This window comes from Liolophura sinensis, chromosome 11 (genome assembly GCF_032854445.1).
Source record: "Liolophura sinensis isolate JHLJ2023 chromosome 11, CUHK_Ljap_v2, whole genome shotgun sequence".
NCBI lineage: Eukaryota > Metazoa > Mollusca > Polyplacophora > Chitonida > Chitonidae > Liolophura > Liolophura sinensis.
The window spans coordinates 32,740,695-32,759,454 of record NC_088305.1 but is presented as its reverse complement, the minus strand read 5'-3'; the positions used below and the strand labels follow the sequence as shown (position 1 = coordinate 32,759,454).

The 18,760-nt window shown below is 47.2% G+C and overlaps 1 protein-coding gene across 1 annotated transcript in view; it reads right to left on the bottom strand.

The window, feature by feature from the left end:
- LOC135478327 (serine/threonine-protein phosphatase 6 regulatory ankyrin repeat subunit A-like) overlaps positions 1-18,760 on the bottom strand; it is a gene marked incomplete at its 3' end in the record, with an annotated part of 202,200 nt that overhangs the window by 60,124 nt on the left and 123,316 nt on the right. The window contains exons 22-23 of the mRNA XM_064758602.1: positions 12,389-12,487; positions 11,889-11,987 (exon numbers count right to left, since the gene is read on the bottom strand). Coding sequence (XP_064614672.1) covers positions 11,889-11,987; positions 12,389-12,487 — 198 coding nt within the window. The remainder of the gene's footprint in view (positions 1-11,888; positions 11,988-12,388; positions 12,488-18,760) is intronic.

Sequence of the window (18,760 nt, the reverse complement as noted above, 5' to 3'; positions counted from 1 at the left end):
TACTTGCGAACTGCCACGAGCATTAGGCCATCTACTGCGACGACTAAAGCACAGACATTATCGGCCAGCCACCCAGCCGCTTTCCCGAGAAGGTTCAGTAGCCAGGACACGATACTGCCAATAATATCCGGAATCGCAGCGGCAGCCTTCCCAGGAAGCTTGCCAAGGGCGCGCCCCAGGGACTGGATATGCTTTTTCATCCATTCTTTAAGACCACGCCCGTCGGATGGAGGTGGCGTGGGCTGGATGCCGGACCCGCCAGTCAGCACTAACTTTATCGCTAGCCCCAGTGTCGAGATCGCCATCCCAATTGCCGTGAGAATGGAGACCACGGTTATTCCCTACTCCCGGAAGAGGGTGCGGACGCGCTCGGCCAGAGTGGTATCCTTGTGTAGGATGCGATCAATCGTCTGCTTGATGTGGCGTATTTGCGTGCGCAGGGCTTCGGGCGTTAAAGAGGCTGCTTCGAGCCGGGTCTCCCTCTCGTCATCAAGATTCCTTATCCGGTCTGCGATCCGGCGTCGGGAGAATTCATTAGTGGCGTCCTCCAATTTCTGTTTTTGTTTTGTGATGTCCTTATCGAGACTTGACAGCTTGGCGAGGTTATTCGCGTGTTCGCCTTCCGAGGTCTGCAGTGCCTTGTCAAGCCCCAAGTTCTCGGATGGAAAGAGGAGGGTCGTTTATCGTTGAAAGAGCCCACTCGACCTCACTATCCGTCAAGCTTGTTCCATTATGCGGACAGCATCAGCGGCATTATTTGCTGGTTGGTTTAATTCCATCAGCTTCATGGTATCTGCCTTGGCGGCCACGGCACCGAGTTCTCAACTATATGTCTCCAGGGCTGCGACTGCTGCCGGAGGAAATAATGGCTGCCTTGTCTTTCCCCAGTTTTTCAAAGCCCAACTTATTTTGAACAACACCAAACCCCCTCCCTGGGCGAGTGTTGAGAGGGCTAGCGGTTCACCTGTGTTTATGCTGGTGAGGTTCAGATCGGAGTATTTCTTGAGTCGCAGACGCCCTTCTTCGTCAATCATAAAACCCGGGTAATAGGGCTTGGGTTTGGTAAAGTTAGGATACTTCCTCGCCATGGCATCGTAATATTCATTCACGGTGAACACTAACAGCCTTCCATCTTGGGATTTGAGGTCCACATCCAAGGTTTGTAGCTCGAGAACCACCCCGATCTGGACATCACCACCTGCACGGAGAGTGGTTTGTTCGTCGTCAATGTTCTTGTCCTCTTGGGCGTCGTCGAACGCCTGGTCACCAATGTCAATGTCTGCCATAATCTTTGTATTGAACATTGCAAGGTATGCCTTCATTATAACAATGGATGCATACGGACGCAGGCTAAACCCCTTCAGAACACTCCGCAAGCCTCTCGGGTTAAAAGGTGTACGGCAGTCCTTGGTCGTCACCAACAACCGAGTACGATCGACCAGAATCAACAACTCTTGGTCCGCTTCCCCAACCTCGGTGCAAATGACGTCATTGTGCCCGGTACCGTGCGCTTGGCCTTCTCGATCGCGATCAATTCATCCCACCCGAACGCCACAGTGGTCGGGAATCTCGGACGCGCAGTAGTCAAGAAAACCACGATCAGAATCAGCGGGAATGAGGTAATATCCATCGACGACTCATTGCTACGGCGACTTATGGCTGACTAAAAACGAACGGCAGAATGCGGCCTACCAAGGCATCGGCAGCGAAAACATGCTTAAACTTCGAGTCGGAGCGGAGGAGGCAAGTGACGACGATGCTGAAGAAAAAGCCATCGCTCACGCCTTTGGCAGCTGTTTCCACATCCCGCTAGACTTTGAGCTTCTAGATAGCCACATGGCATTCTACCAGAGTGCCTTGGCCTACCAACTGGAGTACGGACTGACGTTCAACGATTACGGGCGGGTCATCCAGACAACAGACGATGCCGACGAGTCTTACACCATCGACAACATCAGCCTGGAGTTCGATATGGTCACCGAAGAGGAGCTCGCTAGACAGATCCGCACCCAGTTTGCCGGGGGCGTTTCCATACTGTATGATCATCCTTCGCCACCGAAAGTTTGTGAAGGACAAGTCTGATACCCTCTGGAACATAAACCTGAACTCGCCCGCGAGAGCAATGAAGGGCATCCTCGTTCTGTTCGAGGCTAAATGAACCCCGTGGAGGAGGCGGTCGGAATCCTTCTACAACCCGAAGATCACCAAAGTAGAAGTCACAATAGAAGAGGTCCCCAGTCAGCTGTACAGCCAGGGCAGTGGGGCGAAATCAAAAAGTTCTTCGCCAGCTCACACGGAAGCCGTACCCTGAGGTGGCCATGGTCGTAAAAGACTTAGGCCTGGCAAACGTCTCCCTGGAAGAGATCGCACAAGCACGCCTTCTGGTTTGACCTTCGGCCAAGCGACGATGACGAGCTGCATGGCAGTGGAAGGCGCGTTCTGAACGCCAGCGAGGGGATTACGATACAGGAGACAAAAGAGAGAGAAGATCCCGGCGTGTTGAACGTATACATATATATATGTGATCATGGACGGAAAGCTGTACATCCAGAATGGTAGATTCGTTAGCGCGCTTTTTTTGATGACGCCCACTGCGCGATTATCTGTGGGCAGACGAACTGCGGTAAAACAGTCTTACCGCTGGACCTTGTTGAGGCCCTTTTCCGCGGTTTCTTTTATCACGTTGTGATTCTGTGCCCCACTCTTAAGCATAACGAGGCGTACCGGCGGCGATGGATACAGTCTGACCCTAACGTCTATTGTTTTGACCCCGGCGAGCGGTTCAACGACTGTCTGAGAGCTTTCTACAGATTGTTTGAGGGGGAGCCCACCCCATACATCATCGATCATTGTAGCGCGTTGGAGGCGATGAAGAAGAAACCAAAAATACTGTCATTCATGGCTTACAACGCAGTCAGAAATACAACGCCGTCCTCAAAAAACTTTCCCGAGCAGACAAGGTGGGTGGCTTTATTCCACTGCAAAGATCGGCACTCGTTCAACAAATGCCTGGAGGAGAACCACATCATCGAGACGGAGAGCGAAAAGGCTGAGGTTCGACATAAGCTCAAGAGCAATCAGCATTCTAAGCTCCTGCTAATGACTGATACGCCCGGCACATCTAAGGTTATATATTACTTTCCAATAAAGCATGGATACCGACGAGCTTATAACAGACGAGATTCTTGGCGAAGAGGAGGAGCCCAGCCGAAGCCAACAGCCAGGCCGAAGCCAACAGCCCGACCCCAGCCAACAAGATGATGCCCGGCAGCTCAGGGATAGGCTGGCAGCACTTCCGGTGGGTGGGCGGGGTAAGCGAAATCTGAGAAAAAACGTAAAAGCCGCTGAGATCGACGCCATGAGCGACGAAGACGTTAAAAGGCTGTACTCCCGGTACGAGGCTAAGCTCGGTGCGCGGATGGTTAACAGTCTCGTAGGTATGTTCTTGAGATCATATGTAAGGGCGACCAGCTGGCTCCTACCAATTCAACCCGAGAATCGACCAATGCTCATGACACAGCTCGCCACCGACCCATTTGTTGAACAGGCGCTTAGCAGTGCTAGCTGCTGGCTATACTACTGCTATGGTAAGTACTTAGCACCGTTAACCATGGCTCTGACCACTGCTGAGCACTGCTCATTTGAACACAACTGCTGTCCTAGAAATGAGCCGTATGATCCAGAGGAACATGATTACAACGAATCCGGAAGGCCCGAAGAAAGCGGAATGGGTGACAGCGGATTCTACGAATGACGGCCCTGCGAAGAATCCCCAAAAAGTCGCTGCGGGTGGAGCGTGTGCTGCAGCGAGAAAGGCCAAGGCTGAAAAGCTCAAGGACGAGCTTCGCGAGGCAAAGGCTGCTTTGCTTGGCGCAGCTGATTCCACCAAGAAACAGCCGAAGGAACTGGATTCTACGAAGGAGGGGGGAGCCACAGATTTTGGGAAGGAACCGGATTCTAGGAAGGCACACCAAATCACCCACTGGAGGGCGCCCCTGGCGTTATTAGGTGTTGGCAGCCTTGCAGTGCTAGTGTTGCTACGCGTGTGACGCAGCCGCTATACAGCACATGCACAAGGTGCAGATATTACGCCGCAAAAAGATATCATACCGCAAAAAAAGAATCTCCATTTGAATACACGTCTCGACCCTTTATATATGGAGCAGGATGTCTACTCCACCGGGTGACGGAAAAGTGCTAGTCAACGCGGCCTACCACGCCTCTGTGGTGTCTCTCCTGGCTACTGGGTACGCTCGTCTCAGCGAGATGTTGCTGAAAGGAGCCCTCCCGAAGCTGGACTTAACACCTCGTGACGTCGGCATGGTCATTGCAGATGTAGGCCTGGCCATATTTTCGAAGGAACTGCTAATTAAACAAGGGCTCCTTCCTCCCAATATAATTCAGTAGTAATGGCCTCCATCGCAATGATGATGGGCGTCGGCCTCGTAAACGCTTTGGCCTTCAGCGGGAGCAGCTATATGTTTTCGATGCTGAGGAGTTCCGGTGTCGACGAAGAGCGGAGGCGCCATGACCGCGCTGTACAGCAGCTCCAAGCCGCCCAGAAAAATTGGGCCCGAAAGCGCACTGAGCGCTTGGACTGGATCAACGATGAACTCCGCCGCCAGGGCCACGCTGTCCAAACGTTCCGGGATGTCGACGTTGCAATCCGCGAGTATTCTAGGGTCACGGGCAAAACTCTTACACGCGATGCACACGAGGCACTCCTGGGCACAGAGCCACAGCTCTCCGATTTCTATGTGCCTAGTGAAGATCAAAAACACCGCGAGATGACCTTTGTCATCCTGGGAATGTGTGTGGTTGGGGGTATGAGTTACGGAATCGCAAAACTCACCAAGTAATCCGAACTGACTGTGCCGGACTCGCCATCGAGCTCCTCGCCGTATGGCAGGCACGATCTAAGTAGTGAGGGTGTTCTGCGCACGCAAATACGCCGCGATGATTAACATATTTTTCGTCGCAAATCTGTTAGAGGGCTGCTAGAATACCTTGATGACATGGCTAGTAAGTGTCTGCTCGCCTGGCAAATATCTACTATAGCCCTCGTGGGTACTGGAAGTTCCGCGCGGCCATCCAGAAACTTGCCACTTCGGCTAAAGTCTCCAAAGATGTGGTCCGGTCCTGGCTGGAAAAGCAGGCTATATGGCAGATATACTTGCCCCGTCCCAGAAAAATACCGAGGCCCATGTTCGATGTTTCCACGCCGAATGACATCCACCAAGCCGATCTTCTATATCTACCACATGATAGGCGAGGCCGGAAGCTGTATAAGTACGCGCTGACAGTTGTTGATGTCGCTTCTCGCTACAAGGAGGCGGAACCTCTGGCTACTAAAGATTCCAAAGAAGTCGCTGATGCTCTTTCTCGCATTTACAAGCGGGGACCCCTTCAATGGCCGAAGTTTCTCCAAGTTGACTCTGGGCGCGAGTTCATGGGTGCAGTGAGCCAACTGCTGGCCAAACACCATGTCACAGTCCGCCGAGGCCGCGTGGATATCCACCGACTGAGCGGCTCTGTGGACATCAGTACGCCCAGGAGATGCGCCTCTCCCCCCCCCCCCCCGAACATCGGTCTTCTGAATGGGTGGCTCGGCTGCTCTCTGTTGTGGCCGCTCTGAATAACGAGACAGAGTGGTCGGTAAAAAGCCGAAAGACGCCATCAAGGCACAAGAGGTGCCACATATGCCTTTCTCGACGGTTCCAGGTCGCCTTGTTGAACTTAATGAGCGGAAGATCCCCGAGGGTGTTGGTGTTCGTTATCTCTACCAACCTGGAGAGCTGGAGGGCGGTCGCCGTCGTGCAATTGATCCTGTTTGGTCTCTAGAGATATATCGGCTGGGGCGCTCTGTCACAAAGCCTATTGAGCTCGTGCTGTACTATCTAGACGATACGTCGGATGGCCCGCGACGGGGCTTCGTTCGTGAAGATTTGCTTATAGTGCCTCCCGATACTCAGCTCCTTCCGGATGGGGTTCTACGTCGCTAGTAGTTCCTCGATGAGGACGTCCATCCCAGCCCATCCTGCGGGCGCCGCATCTCTATGGCCGTAAGCCAGGGTGTGGACACCATCTTCGTCGATCCAGCGCTTACTATTGAAGGGGGACAGTGAGACGTTTTGGAGGTGCTGTCCATAGATATGGTGGCGCTCTGATCGCAGCTCGTCCATACCGTGACGGAAGATCTTCTTCTCGTAGAGGGCCTCTTTGTACTGCTTATGGCGGATGTGCTTTTCCACAACACCCTTTTTCACGCCCTTGGCCTTCTTAATGTTGGCTCCGCCTGCCTCCAGAATGGAGTACGTCTTGGGACGCGGACCAATGTATTCGGCGATCGGCCGCCCCGCGCACTCGTCCTTCATTTTCCCTAAGACCTTCATTTTTGCTACACTGTGCAGGGGGTGGTCTTGTGGGTAATCTGAGGTGTCGTACAGGTTTGTACTCTCAGCCATATCCCTATAAACATCATCAGTCTGAATCTTGAGTAGCAGACTATCCGTGTCAGTGTAGAGGAGCTGGCAGCACTCTCCGTACTTTGCCTTCATGTGGTTATAGTAGAAGTCGTACATCAGGTGCTTTGAGAGATCTAGAATGCTCATGCCCACATAGATAGGTCGGTTTAGGACTAGACGGGTCTTGTGCATCTGAATTGTTGCGAGATCAAATATGTTTGCCCGTGCGAAGCTCGGGCTGGCTATCAAGCGTCGGAGCTTGTTGTCTTCTCCAAAGCGTACCATCTTGACGTCCACACGCTTCCGAAGGTTCTCCATGGCTTTTCCGAGGACCGAGTCGTTCATTAGGTTATACAGGTCCTTCTTGAATTTACTCGCGGCCGTTTTTCGGAGCTCGGTGTTCATCCTGATATAGCGTTCCATCCAAGGGCTCTGGGCGAATCTTAGGGCCCGGTGAACCTTTGTCAGGCACATTGCCAGAGATAGATACAGCTGTGGGTTCCGGTAGTGCAGGACGTACCTTTCCTTGTTGCGGAGGTTGGGGATCAGCTTTTCGACCTCGGTAGGCGCTTTCTTGCCGAGAAGGCCGTGCTGATAGTGTGACATCCACTCCTTCTGGACCACCACACGGTCCGGGGCTAATGGGTAGCCGTTATGTGCGTTATGTAGGTCGGCCGGATACTCTAGGTCGACCTCGAGGATGTAACCAGAAGGACTGTCGTGGGGGTGGGTAGCAATCGTTTCACCGAGACGCTGCGCGTCACCTACCCACTGGAAGCCGCCCGTTGGAAGAAACTGACTCATAACCCAGCCATATAGATTATTGGCGTCTAGGTATTGGATGTAGCTGTTTGGACTTTCGGGTTTGTATCCCTCCACCTGCGGATCATTGGCTTTGGGGTATAGCTTACTTACCATGGAGATACCTCCTCGCAACCCCTTCTCAATGAAGAGATGCTGGCCATAGCCCGTCAACAGTTCCAGCTCTACCCCGGTCTTCTTGAACACAGCATCCCACGAGAGACCTGGGCTCGTAAAGTAGTGAGCGGGGTTCACTCCATACTGCCGTAAACAAGTCTCATGGAAGGCCTCAAACACATCAGCCAACAGGAGCACGTCTGTGAGGCAGTAAAGGTCTGTGTAGTCCCCCAGGTTGGTGCAGTCAAATACCTTCCATACCTGTTGAGCGTGGATGTAGTCCTCATCGCTAATGCCTCCGACTTTGAGCTTACTGTAGAAAGCGTCTTTAGGTGGGAGGCTGGACTCGTCGAAGCGCTCCCAGGAGTCCATATACTCATAGGGGTAGACACCCTTGCACATGAGTAACTTACGTTTTTCTTCGGCAGGCTCATACCGGGCTGTGATGTGGAAAGCCTCAGGTTTGTTGGCCTCTACCAGATTGTCAAGGGAAGTCGGTAAGAATTGAACGTTGTCGATGAAGCGGAGCTGCCCCAGCGAGAAGGAGATGTACTTTTCCGTGTTGTTGGGATGCAGGAGATGCGGCCCTGCGCCTTACTTATGGCTTGGATCAGGAGGTGCCCGTCGTAGCCCCGTAGGTTGTGGAAGGCTACTGGTATGGCTGTCTTGGGACGCAGCCGCAACTTTAGGTTGCATGCGTTATGGGCCGCGCCTCTGTACTTGCCGGTGATATGGCAGTTATCGCGCACAGAATCGGCGCCTAGAGGCTTCTCACACACGTGACAGGTTGCGGCGTTGTTATGGGCCTGCCAGTCCTGGGGAGTCATCCTCATGGCTATAGGGTTAGCTAGAACATTTTGGATTTCCCGCTCCTCCTGTTGGAGAGCTCTGAGGAAGTGTTCCGTCGCGTTAGGGCCTCTGTATTCCACGGGGCGTTTTGTGTGGCCGTCGCAACGCACCACAACATATCAGTAACTGCAGGGCTCGTGTTGCTGATTCTTTTGAGTGCTGCTCTCTGTGGGGCTGGGCGGCGGGCCTTCAACTTTTTTGGTCAGAGCCTCGAAATCGGCATATATGATGAACGGCGCCATTAGCTGTTTGTGGTGGTTCTGGAAGGAGAAGTTGTTTTCCCCCTCCTGGGGCATTTCCACCTTCACCGCCGTCTGGCCAATCCATCGGCATTCCGGTTCATGCGAATCGAGCAGGTCCTCCCTTTTGTAGCCGTGTAGGCAGCGCTTGCAGAAGTGTTTGCGATTTAGCGCCTTACTTTCTTGGTATAGGAGCCGTTTGAAGTCTTTTATCCACGTATAATGGAGTTTGCCTGCCTTCTCAATCAGCAGCAGATTGATTCGGGGCGTGTCGCCAGACTGCTTGCTGAGACGGTCCACGATCACACCCTTCTTCCACCCGAACACGTTGATGGCGAGATCGTTCTTTTCCTCCACTTTAGGTATCTGAGAGATGGGCGTGGGGGCGCCGATCCCCCCAAAGTCAAGACCACCATTGGTGGGACACTTTGTTGGTCTCTGAGGGTCCCCGGCGGCTGGAAATAAGGCAGACCGGAGTGCCCATCGGAGGCAGTCGTCGTCTTTGTTCTTCACGTTGATGACTGTTTTCTTGTTACTCACAGCTGCAGGTAGGGGGATGTAGGACCCGCCTCTCAGTGGCTGATACCTTGCAATGTCAAACCAGAGTGTTTGCACGCTATTGACAACCCACCCTAACCCTCGCTGTGTCCATTTTTCTAGCACCTCCTGGATGGTGGAGAAGGCCTTATCTAGAGCGCCGTCAATGTCACCGCCCCATAGGAGGGCCTCCTGTTTGCTGTGGTACTGCACTGGTATACTCTTCACTGCCATCGGCGTTGTCCTTTCGCAACTGAACCCTGAGGCCTAGTTGGAACTTAACCCCGTTGAGTGCCAGGATCTCTTCTTTTAGCTTCTGGCGAATAAAGGTTCGTATTTCTTCTAAGAAGGCTACTGGGTCCGTCCAAACACCTTCTGGTACGTCCATCTGTCAGACCCGGAGGAGCCCTGCCGTTGTTAGTGAATTCTAGTTTCTTTTCACCTAGCACTTCATTAAAATCCTCGTCACTGAGGAAGTTCTTTTCACCTAACACTTCATCCAGCTCCGCGTTACTGAGGAAGGTCTTTTTGTCTTGCTTCCACTTAGCCTTCCACTTGGCCCCAGCCATTTTATACCTGTCGAGGATCTCCTGCAATTCTTCCAAGGCAATGCGGGACCGTGGATACTTGGGCCGCACACCTATGAGCGCCTCATACTCCTCCCGTAGTGCTCGTGCTTTTTGATGGTGGTTCATTGTACGCGTCGTATGCATAATTACACCTACTCTCTAATTGTAAATGTTGATGGCCGCCAGCCGTTTGAACTCGTCCAAGAAAGTCTTGAGCCTCCGCTTCCTTTTACACGTCTGGACCCTATTATGTCCGCAGGCCATGCAAAGCCGAAACCGGTTTTTAACGCCCCGGCCACAGGTAATACATGGCTGGGTGCCAGGACCCTTCCGCAGACGGTATAGGTGAACCCCGCAGTACCCCCCCCCCCCCCTGACAACTCTTACCACAGAGCACCGTGGAGCCGATGAGAAGCCACCGGCAATTATTGTAACAATTGGGGATGTTGTTGTATACACAACTGGTGTAGAAGCATATCTGATGCAATTGATATGTCTAATAGAACCCCCCCACCCTCTCCCCCAGAAGCAGGGAAGGTGGCTGGGAGCCTCTACTTGTTCTGGGGAGGGCCCCAGGGGAGGGTGGTCCAGAATCTATAGTGTGTATACGCCTCGAGATGGGGCTGGGAGCCTCTATTTGTTATGGGGAGGGTGTTTAGTGAATGGGGGGTTGGGAGCCTCTATTTGTTATGGGGAGGGCCCCAAGGGGGGGGGGGGGCGCCAGAACCTATACTCTGCAAACTACTACATCATATGTTATACTATATGTTGACGATCTCAGTCCGAGATGTGTTTAGGTGCTCCAGGTTAAACACTTTTCCCGTAGCAATTCGGTGTTTACATTCCCAAGATTTAATCATGTATTTTGAAGTGCCACGGATCCAGCGGAAATCATGAGTACAAGGGTTGCCCAAATAAAAATAAACATTAGCATTTAACGGCTCAGCATCTTTGGGGTGCACAAAACTTTAGGAGAAAAAGTTTTCTCTCCTCACACTCAAAAGTGTGAGAGACCGTATATGCGAATCCATTAATTCTTCCCAAGATTCTTAGTTCGATAAATCCATTTGGGATATACCTAGTAGAAGAAAGCCAATGAATATCTACCCATATACACCACCTGCCAATTAGTATCCTGAGGGAGATATGTAAAGAAATGCACATATAACCAAGCTGTCTTTTCAGACGATTTTTAAGAGTTCATCTCGACTAATAATTGTTGTTACCCCACATGCTGAGGTTCTGTTTCACTTTACCAAAACAACAAAGACAAATAAATAAAGTGAGTGAGCATATTGCTGAATGCTGTCTTTGTGTGCAAGAACTTAAGTTTTCCCCTGTAATATTGATTTAAACGAAACATAGCATGTTTACAAAAAACTTCAGTAAACCTGAAGAAGATTTTTATTTCCTTGGATATGTCACCGTAAGGGAAAGCAGTGTGTGTGGAAGTAGAGGTGGACTTGCCATGCTTGTCAGGCTTGGCCACTCATTTACTGAAGTGAAGATACCGTCATTTACATGTATTGAATGTCATTGTTTCCCGATAATCAGAGACAGTAATATGCCATGAATGTTGTAAATTTCTCCATGTAAAACCCATGTAAGATTCCACACTACACAGATCGCAAGGCCTTCTGAACCACTAGTGTCTGAACTCTGTTATTTGTAGTGGACTTAATACACATCACTCTGTGTGGGGTAGACCAGTAAATGACAAATATGGTAGAACCGTGTGTGAGGTTATCCAGATGAGAGAGTGGTATTAAATGATGATTCTGGGCTCGTTTAAATGGGAAATCACAGAAGGTTTCAGCAACTGATCTCACACTATCATGCAATAGACTGAGATCCGTGTGCACATGGTCAGTAGATTATCACTCCCCATGTGGATGTGAGTTCCCGGCATGAAACACGCAGGTTCATTCCCCATGTGGAAAATGAAAAAAGTCGACTGTGACAAATGTAGCAAAGCGTGTGAAACACACAAAATATTATCACTTGTTTAAGTGAAGCAGTCAGTGCGACTATACCAGAAAAATTGAGGCATACTTGATTTATCTGCAAACAAATTGATCAAACTTTTCTGTAAATGTCTAGAAATTTTAATACTTTAAAAATTTAAAAAATGAAGCAGTAAAATATTTTACATGTATATAAAACAGAAGACGGTACAGGCAATTGACGGTTGAGAAAATGAAAGTTCCCTTTTTCGTGCCTGGTTACACGATTACGGGACGAGTCGTTCCGCAATCATATTTCACTCTGCTCAAATCTCCACAATAAGTCATCGTTAAAACATAAAATAGTACCGGATTCTGAACGTTGACATCATTGCTGTTCTCAACTAGAAGGCGAAGGACGTCCAGGTTACTACCTGACAATGCCAGCTGTAAAGCGGTCTGTCCTCTCTGTGTAAACAAATACATGATTTGCTAAAATCTTGACACAAAAATACAACATGGTGTATTCCATAAAAAACAGACCACGTTCCGCATCTTCACAATCTGCAGGATATTTATATATATATTATAGTAGTTGTGAGTCTATTCCACAGAGAGATCAAGACAAATCGTCTTCCGTTACATGCTGTCTCCACCCGTAAACAGGTATATGGTCATGCCTTGATGATAAGTATTCAGGTAGTCGTGCACCACATTGTCGAAAACTCTATTTAAATTCTCTAGACATACGCAGTGGTAATATGTTATCGAGAAATCAAAACGGTCAGATCTAAGCCCAATGCCGTATTCATGTACACTAAACAAAATCTTGTGTAAGCATTGCTGAAACATCAAAGACAACCACTTACTGTATTATGTATGTTGACGTTGGCGCCCTGCTCCACCAAAATACGAACAAAACTCTTATTACAATGTAATGCTGCCCAATGTAAAGGCGTCTCCCCATCCTGTTATACATAATAAAAAGAGCTGAAATCAGTACTCAGCAAATTATATAGGGCATGCTGCCACTAGCTCAGCCTAAATTAATATACAACATAACAAAAATAACACAATGTCATCAAATGACAACATGTAACAAGGATGGATGTGACTGTTACAATTCGCTCTATCGACTGGCCCCAATAGCACAGTAGGTAGAGCGTCCTTCAAGAGCGGTAGATCCAGAGTCAATAATGGGTCGATTTACATTACAGACCTTAAGTCAAAATAAGTATTCGTAACCTAACCGGCAACACAGGTATATACTGCGGGCCAATAATCGCAAGATAAATGAACAAATTTGCGACCATCCCAGACAGAACCGGCCAAGTCCAAACTACTGGGAGACGAAAAAACAGATATGACATGGTATATTCCATCATAATAAGGAATAAGTTCCACAATTTCACCGCCTGCATGATATTTATGTATTTAAGTAGTTTTGTGTCCATTCCAAAAAAACATCAAGGCAAAGTGATGTGACCGTCCTTGAATTGTCTCCCTTAAATAATAAGTATTCAAAAAGTTTTGCACCACACCAGTCCGAAAGTCTACTTAAATCTTCTACAGATATGAACGTTAAAAGTATATACTCGAAAAACCCAAACACCCCGATCAGAATCTAGTGTTGCGTTCACATACGCTAAAATATATGCATTTGTGTTCCTAATATTTTGGTGTTTCTTTTCATTCTTTTGTTCTGTGTGTTGACGTTGGCGCCCTGCTCCACCAAAATACGAACAAAATCTTCGTTGCCATGTAAAGCCGCCTAATGTAAAGGTGTCTCCCCATTCTGTTATACATAATAGAAAGGACTGGAATCAGTACACAGCTAATTAATGAAAAGGTTCTGGCTAAACTCGTTGATGTCTTACTTAACAGTTGATTCAGTGAGGTGTAAATGCTGTATAGGACAAACATCGCCTGTTTCCCTAATTATAAAACGTGCAACCACTAGCTCAATCTAAATTAATATAAAGCATAACCGAACATAACACCATGTCATCAAATGACCAGATAAAAGCACAAAGTGAATGTCATAGTAATTCACCAATGCATTGTCAAATCAAATTCCGATGCCTGTATTCAAGCAACCAGATTGATCGTTGTTATTAAAGTTATGCAAACAGACAATAGGTCAGTTTTGTGCATCTGAACAGAATCCTGCCGGAAATACAGGACTTTATGGGAGAAATGTTCTACAGGAGCAGCAACTATGTCAATGTAAAGAATATTTCCTTCTGTCTGTGTCAAAAGTATTTGTGTGAAAAAAAAAATTTTCGGTGAACAATTTTGCACTGGATATGTCCTAAAAATCGTATCTTCAAAAAATTGGTAGGAAACAGAATGATGTGTCAGCGAACTGGGTAACAAAGAGAAAGAAACAACTGAACATTTATTTCTCAAATGTGAAAAAGATAAAATATTCTGATCGTCTATTAACCGGTGGCTAAGGCGGAAATGCAACTTTACATGTAACATTAGCAATGGTACAATGTTTGCTAGTATATGCCACTAGGCATAGTAAACGAAGAAAACGAAAATAAAATACTTCCATTAGAAAACAGTGGATTTTTTGAGTCAAAAAACTAGAGACCATCACATTTAGAAAATATATAGACCGAAATCATCGAAAACTTTAGAATGGCAGAGAATATTGCCAAAATAATGGGGATGGAAAATGCATTCAGAGACAATGGAATACATCAGCTACAAGTAATTAAACACACAACCACATGTATAAAAATGGTTAGTGGAAATGGGGATGAAACAATGGCTGTAGCATGTGGAAGTTAGTGTTCTGATTGGTGCAAAAAAGAACAAATTTCGCTGCTGATTATAGATATTGTTTGTGTAAAAAGCAGTTGTGACAAGTTAAACAGAATCTCAACAGTAGCACAAAAATCAACACCTACAAATAAACCGATGAAAATGCAAAAAGAAAACAAGCATTATTCAGAAAGATTAATATCACGACGATGCAGAAGTAGTATAGGTCAATTTTATAGGAATCATCATGATATTGTATCATATTTATACCCCTCAGTGATACAAATTTGACAGAAATAGGTTAAGAGGTAATGTGCTACATTACGAACAACAAAGTCGATGGTAAATTATGTTTGAGGGATCCAACTACATCACATGATAGTGTTGGTTACATTTTACCGTAAGCCTAAACGTTATTCACAAGCCAACTAAGATATATCTCTTTCGATTATCGACAATTTAAAAAATTTACATGATACACGATTTTGATACACATTTAATTCAATCCCGCAGAACATCCCTTGCGTCTTTCTTTCGTCACTGGAAACTGTTCACGGCTTTTATTTGCATAAATCCGTCCTACTTCATTACTTTATATTCTTCCATGGGGTCGGGGAGCTGCCAGGTAGCCTCCGTACAAACACCAACTGCAGCTTTTGTGTAGGCGGGTTGCGCTTCCAGCTATCAACATGTCCAGTGAGCTTACACCCAGTTCATGGGACCAGTGGTGTTTCGATCACTCACCTAACTACCTAAGGGGACATTGGGGCTAACCGGGAACGCCGAACGAATTCTCCTGACCTATAATCAATTTTAGCTAAAATAAGTGGATTTAGGTCAGAAAGGATCCATGATATGTCTGAGGTAAAATATGATATACAAGCATTACGTACGCGTTGAGTCAACTTCGGATGGTAAACCAAAACCTATAATATGTAAGTTCCTGCTGTGGGTTAACAGGATGAATACAAGGTAAGTAGAAATTCATGGACAAAGGCGTGTCTAACGATCTGACATTGAGACAACAGAAAACTCTAAGGGATCTGTGGGCAGACGGTAAATCAGGATACTAGAAAAAGGCAAGTTGGTAATCGTAGATCTCGCTTCACATGGCCTGTTTAATACGCAACGATCTAGATCTAGGGCTAAACATTGGCTATAAGACATGGCGTCGACGCAACTGGGGTCAACCACGTGGAGACGGGAGAAGGAATAGGACGCTGACCGTAGGACGAATTATAGTTCTTGTTCTGAGATATTAAAGGGTTGGATTCTAAGTTTAATGACACTGACCTTTTTGAGCCTTCATGGGTTTGAAGTTTCTGGGCTTTGTCGCAACCTGGTGTAAATACTCCAAGGGCGTACTAGCCGAATTTGTGACTGACTATGTTGCGTTTTGTGTGCCGGCTGTGCAGTCTGCCCGTGGCCGACCATGCGGGGGCATATGTGTGTTTATACATCTGGCATATCTCTAAATGGTTTACCCCGGTCATCAGAAAGCATTTTTGACTAAAGAGTTCATTTCTAAGCCTCCAATGTGACGTTGCATATGGCTCTTTATATGTACCCCCACGTGATGCACCCTTTTCTTCCACTGGTAGCGGGCAGGAGAAAGAAGGCGTTATGGTACTGGAGAACTTAACTTTTAAGACCTCGGCGATCTGTCAATCTGATTGTGCTCGTAAATCGTGCCCTTTAACTGATCGAGATCGTTTTATCAACCCTGATTTTGAGTGAGTGAGTGCTTTGGGATTATCATGCCTCTTTCTACAAAGAGTGGGATTTGCACTAAGTTACCCGCACTCTCAAATATCTACATCATCAACAGTTCATCAAAGTCCATTGACAGTTTAATGACTGTACGATCCACAGTTGAATGGACAATAGAAGGGTAAACGTGTATAGAAAAGAAAGAAACGTAGCTGTTTATCAGTAACAGAATAACATGATTGTCAGCCAGTACGCTTGTTTACCTTCGGTGACACCCACATTGTACACCTTGTATCATATGAGACTTCGAGTTACACCCCTGCTTTAATAAACGGACTACATTAAACACGTCATAGTGAAAACACGTAAAGCCACATTACTCATGTATGTATCACTATGCATATGTGGAACAGAGTTTATGCTTACATTGTGTACTTTAAGTTTTACAACGTAGTTTTTTAATATTTCCTTTTACCATGTTATTATCCATTTTCATGTGATACATTTACTCAACTAAACTGTACAAATGGACAATAAAACAGCTTTTATCATCATAAGCGGAATTTAAGCCTATTTTGCTGAGGAAGCTATCCATAAAACAAATAAAGTGAAAACGGATTTCTTAAAATGTACAATTCAGATAAGACACAAATAGTTGGGAGAAAAATACCCTATGTATCGGCGGTTACAGTAAACTTCCCGCCTGGTATCTGTAAGGAAGCCATACTTCGATATCAGTGGTTACTGGGGTGTCACCTGAGGTAGGTGTGAAAATACAATCACCACGGTGACAACAATGGGATTATGTCAGTGATGGGTCGGGTATACACAATGGCTTTGCCATTCCTCGAAATGCGAATTTGGTCTTTTCGCACTTTCCCGTCTGTTCCAGGAAGCGGTCGAACGGTCAGACCAATATGCCATTGCCACTTTTGTGTTGGCTTAAGAGGGTTCAAATATTCACGACGCCATCTTTTCCACAATGTATCAGCTATTGTCTGAACTCCTTTCCACTGGACCTTTAATATTCATGTCTCCTAGGGGCTCCATCATTGGTTGCTTTTGCGTGTCAACAACTGGGCAGGGGATAAGATCATTGGAGATTCCGGATCCGTGTTGACTGGAACAATGGGACGAGCGATTATTATGGCACTCACCTCTGCCAGAAATGTAGTTAGCGCTTCGTGGGTTAAGTGTCTGGCGGATATGTCGTCCATCAATATCGAGTCCAAAATCTTTCGGCTGACACCAATCATGCGTTCCCACACGCCTCTAACATGGGAGGAACATGGCGGGTTGAAAACCCACGCTGTTCCCTTGTTATACAGAAAATTCCTCGTAGGTCCAGACCCCACATTTATGGTACCTTTCTTTAAGCTAACCGTTGCTTCCACAAAGTTACTTCCTCTATCGGATCTGAACTCAATGACGGCTCCTCGAATAAAGACGAATCCTCGGAGAGCATTTATGAAACAGAGACATATGTCTTTCAGGTTGCTTAACGTCATGGTCAGTCCTTGCCATGTAGAAAAGCGCTCAAAGCGACTGGAGGTGGAGATCCTGAAGTTGATATAGTAATTATTTGATCGTCCTGTTCGACCAAAGGTGAAAAGTTATTGGTTTCCTCGAAGCTTCTCACCAGACCTGTTAGCTATGTGCCAATGGCTTTCACTGTAGGCATTATCACTCGAGTTGCTATATCAGCTGGATTGCCATCCGTTGGTACGAATGACCACTGTTCTGGCTTAGCTAATTTTCTGATCCTGCTGACTCTGTTTGTCACATATACACAGAATGTACGAGTTTCGCTGGCGATGTATCCGAGAACAATCTTACTCTCAGTTTAGAATCTGATCTCGTTGGGTTGGATTTAAGGTGCTCTGAAATGACTTCAGGTATCTCGACAGCTAGGACAGTTGCACACAGTTCTAGACGTGGTATGTTCTGAGCGTGAAGTGGGGATACTCTTGCTTTGCCCAGAATAAATCTCCAAGTTTCTGTGTCAGTAGTCGTCTTTAAATGGCCGGCTGCGGCAAAGGCCTTCTCTGAAGCGTCACAGGAGATTTGAATCTCATTCTCTGGTATGTCTGCTAGGGATGTCGTTGCGTAGGCCATTGATATGTTCAAATTCTCCACAGATCGGAAAGAATCCTTCCAATGCTCGCATTCTTCTTCAAGGTCACGTGACAGAGGTTCCGTCCAATCCTTAGTGTGCGTAATGAGCTCCCACAGAAGCAACTTTCCTTGGAGAGACACAGGCACGACAAACCCAAGTGTGAATATTTGAACTCTCTTCAGCAAAGACAAAAGTGGAAAGTGGACAGTCCCAATATGTGCAAAGGAGACTATTGACTGACGACAGAATTCCTCTCCTAGTATACGGTTTATCACTTGAGGATACCTTGAAGGTTAAGGTATCCGAGTTGAGGTCTCACAACAATCCCATGCTTCTTTGCATGGGTAAATGATCTCATCCTAATCCAAAGTCTCGAAGTTTGGTCGTCCATGCGGTAGGATACTGGTTTTGAGGACACTGACTTACTTAGGTCGGTGAATTCCGCCTAAACAAACCAATTATCTCCCATCCTAGGTCTAGTTTTTGGGGAAATGGGGAGCTCTTTGGGCAAGTCCTTTGATCTTTCACATGATGCTGTTCTGGCAAGTCTCTTCCTATCAGCAAAAGTATCTCGGCCTCGTCGTCCATTAGGGGAATATGGCTGGAAAGGCCTCGGAGATTTGGAAAGGCCTCGGAGATGTTT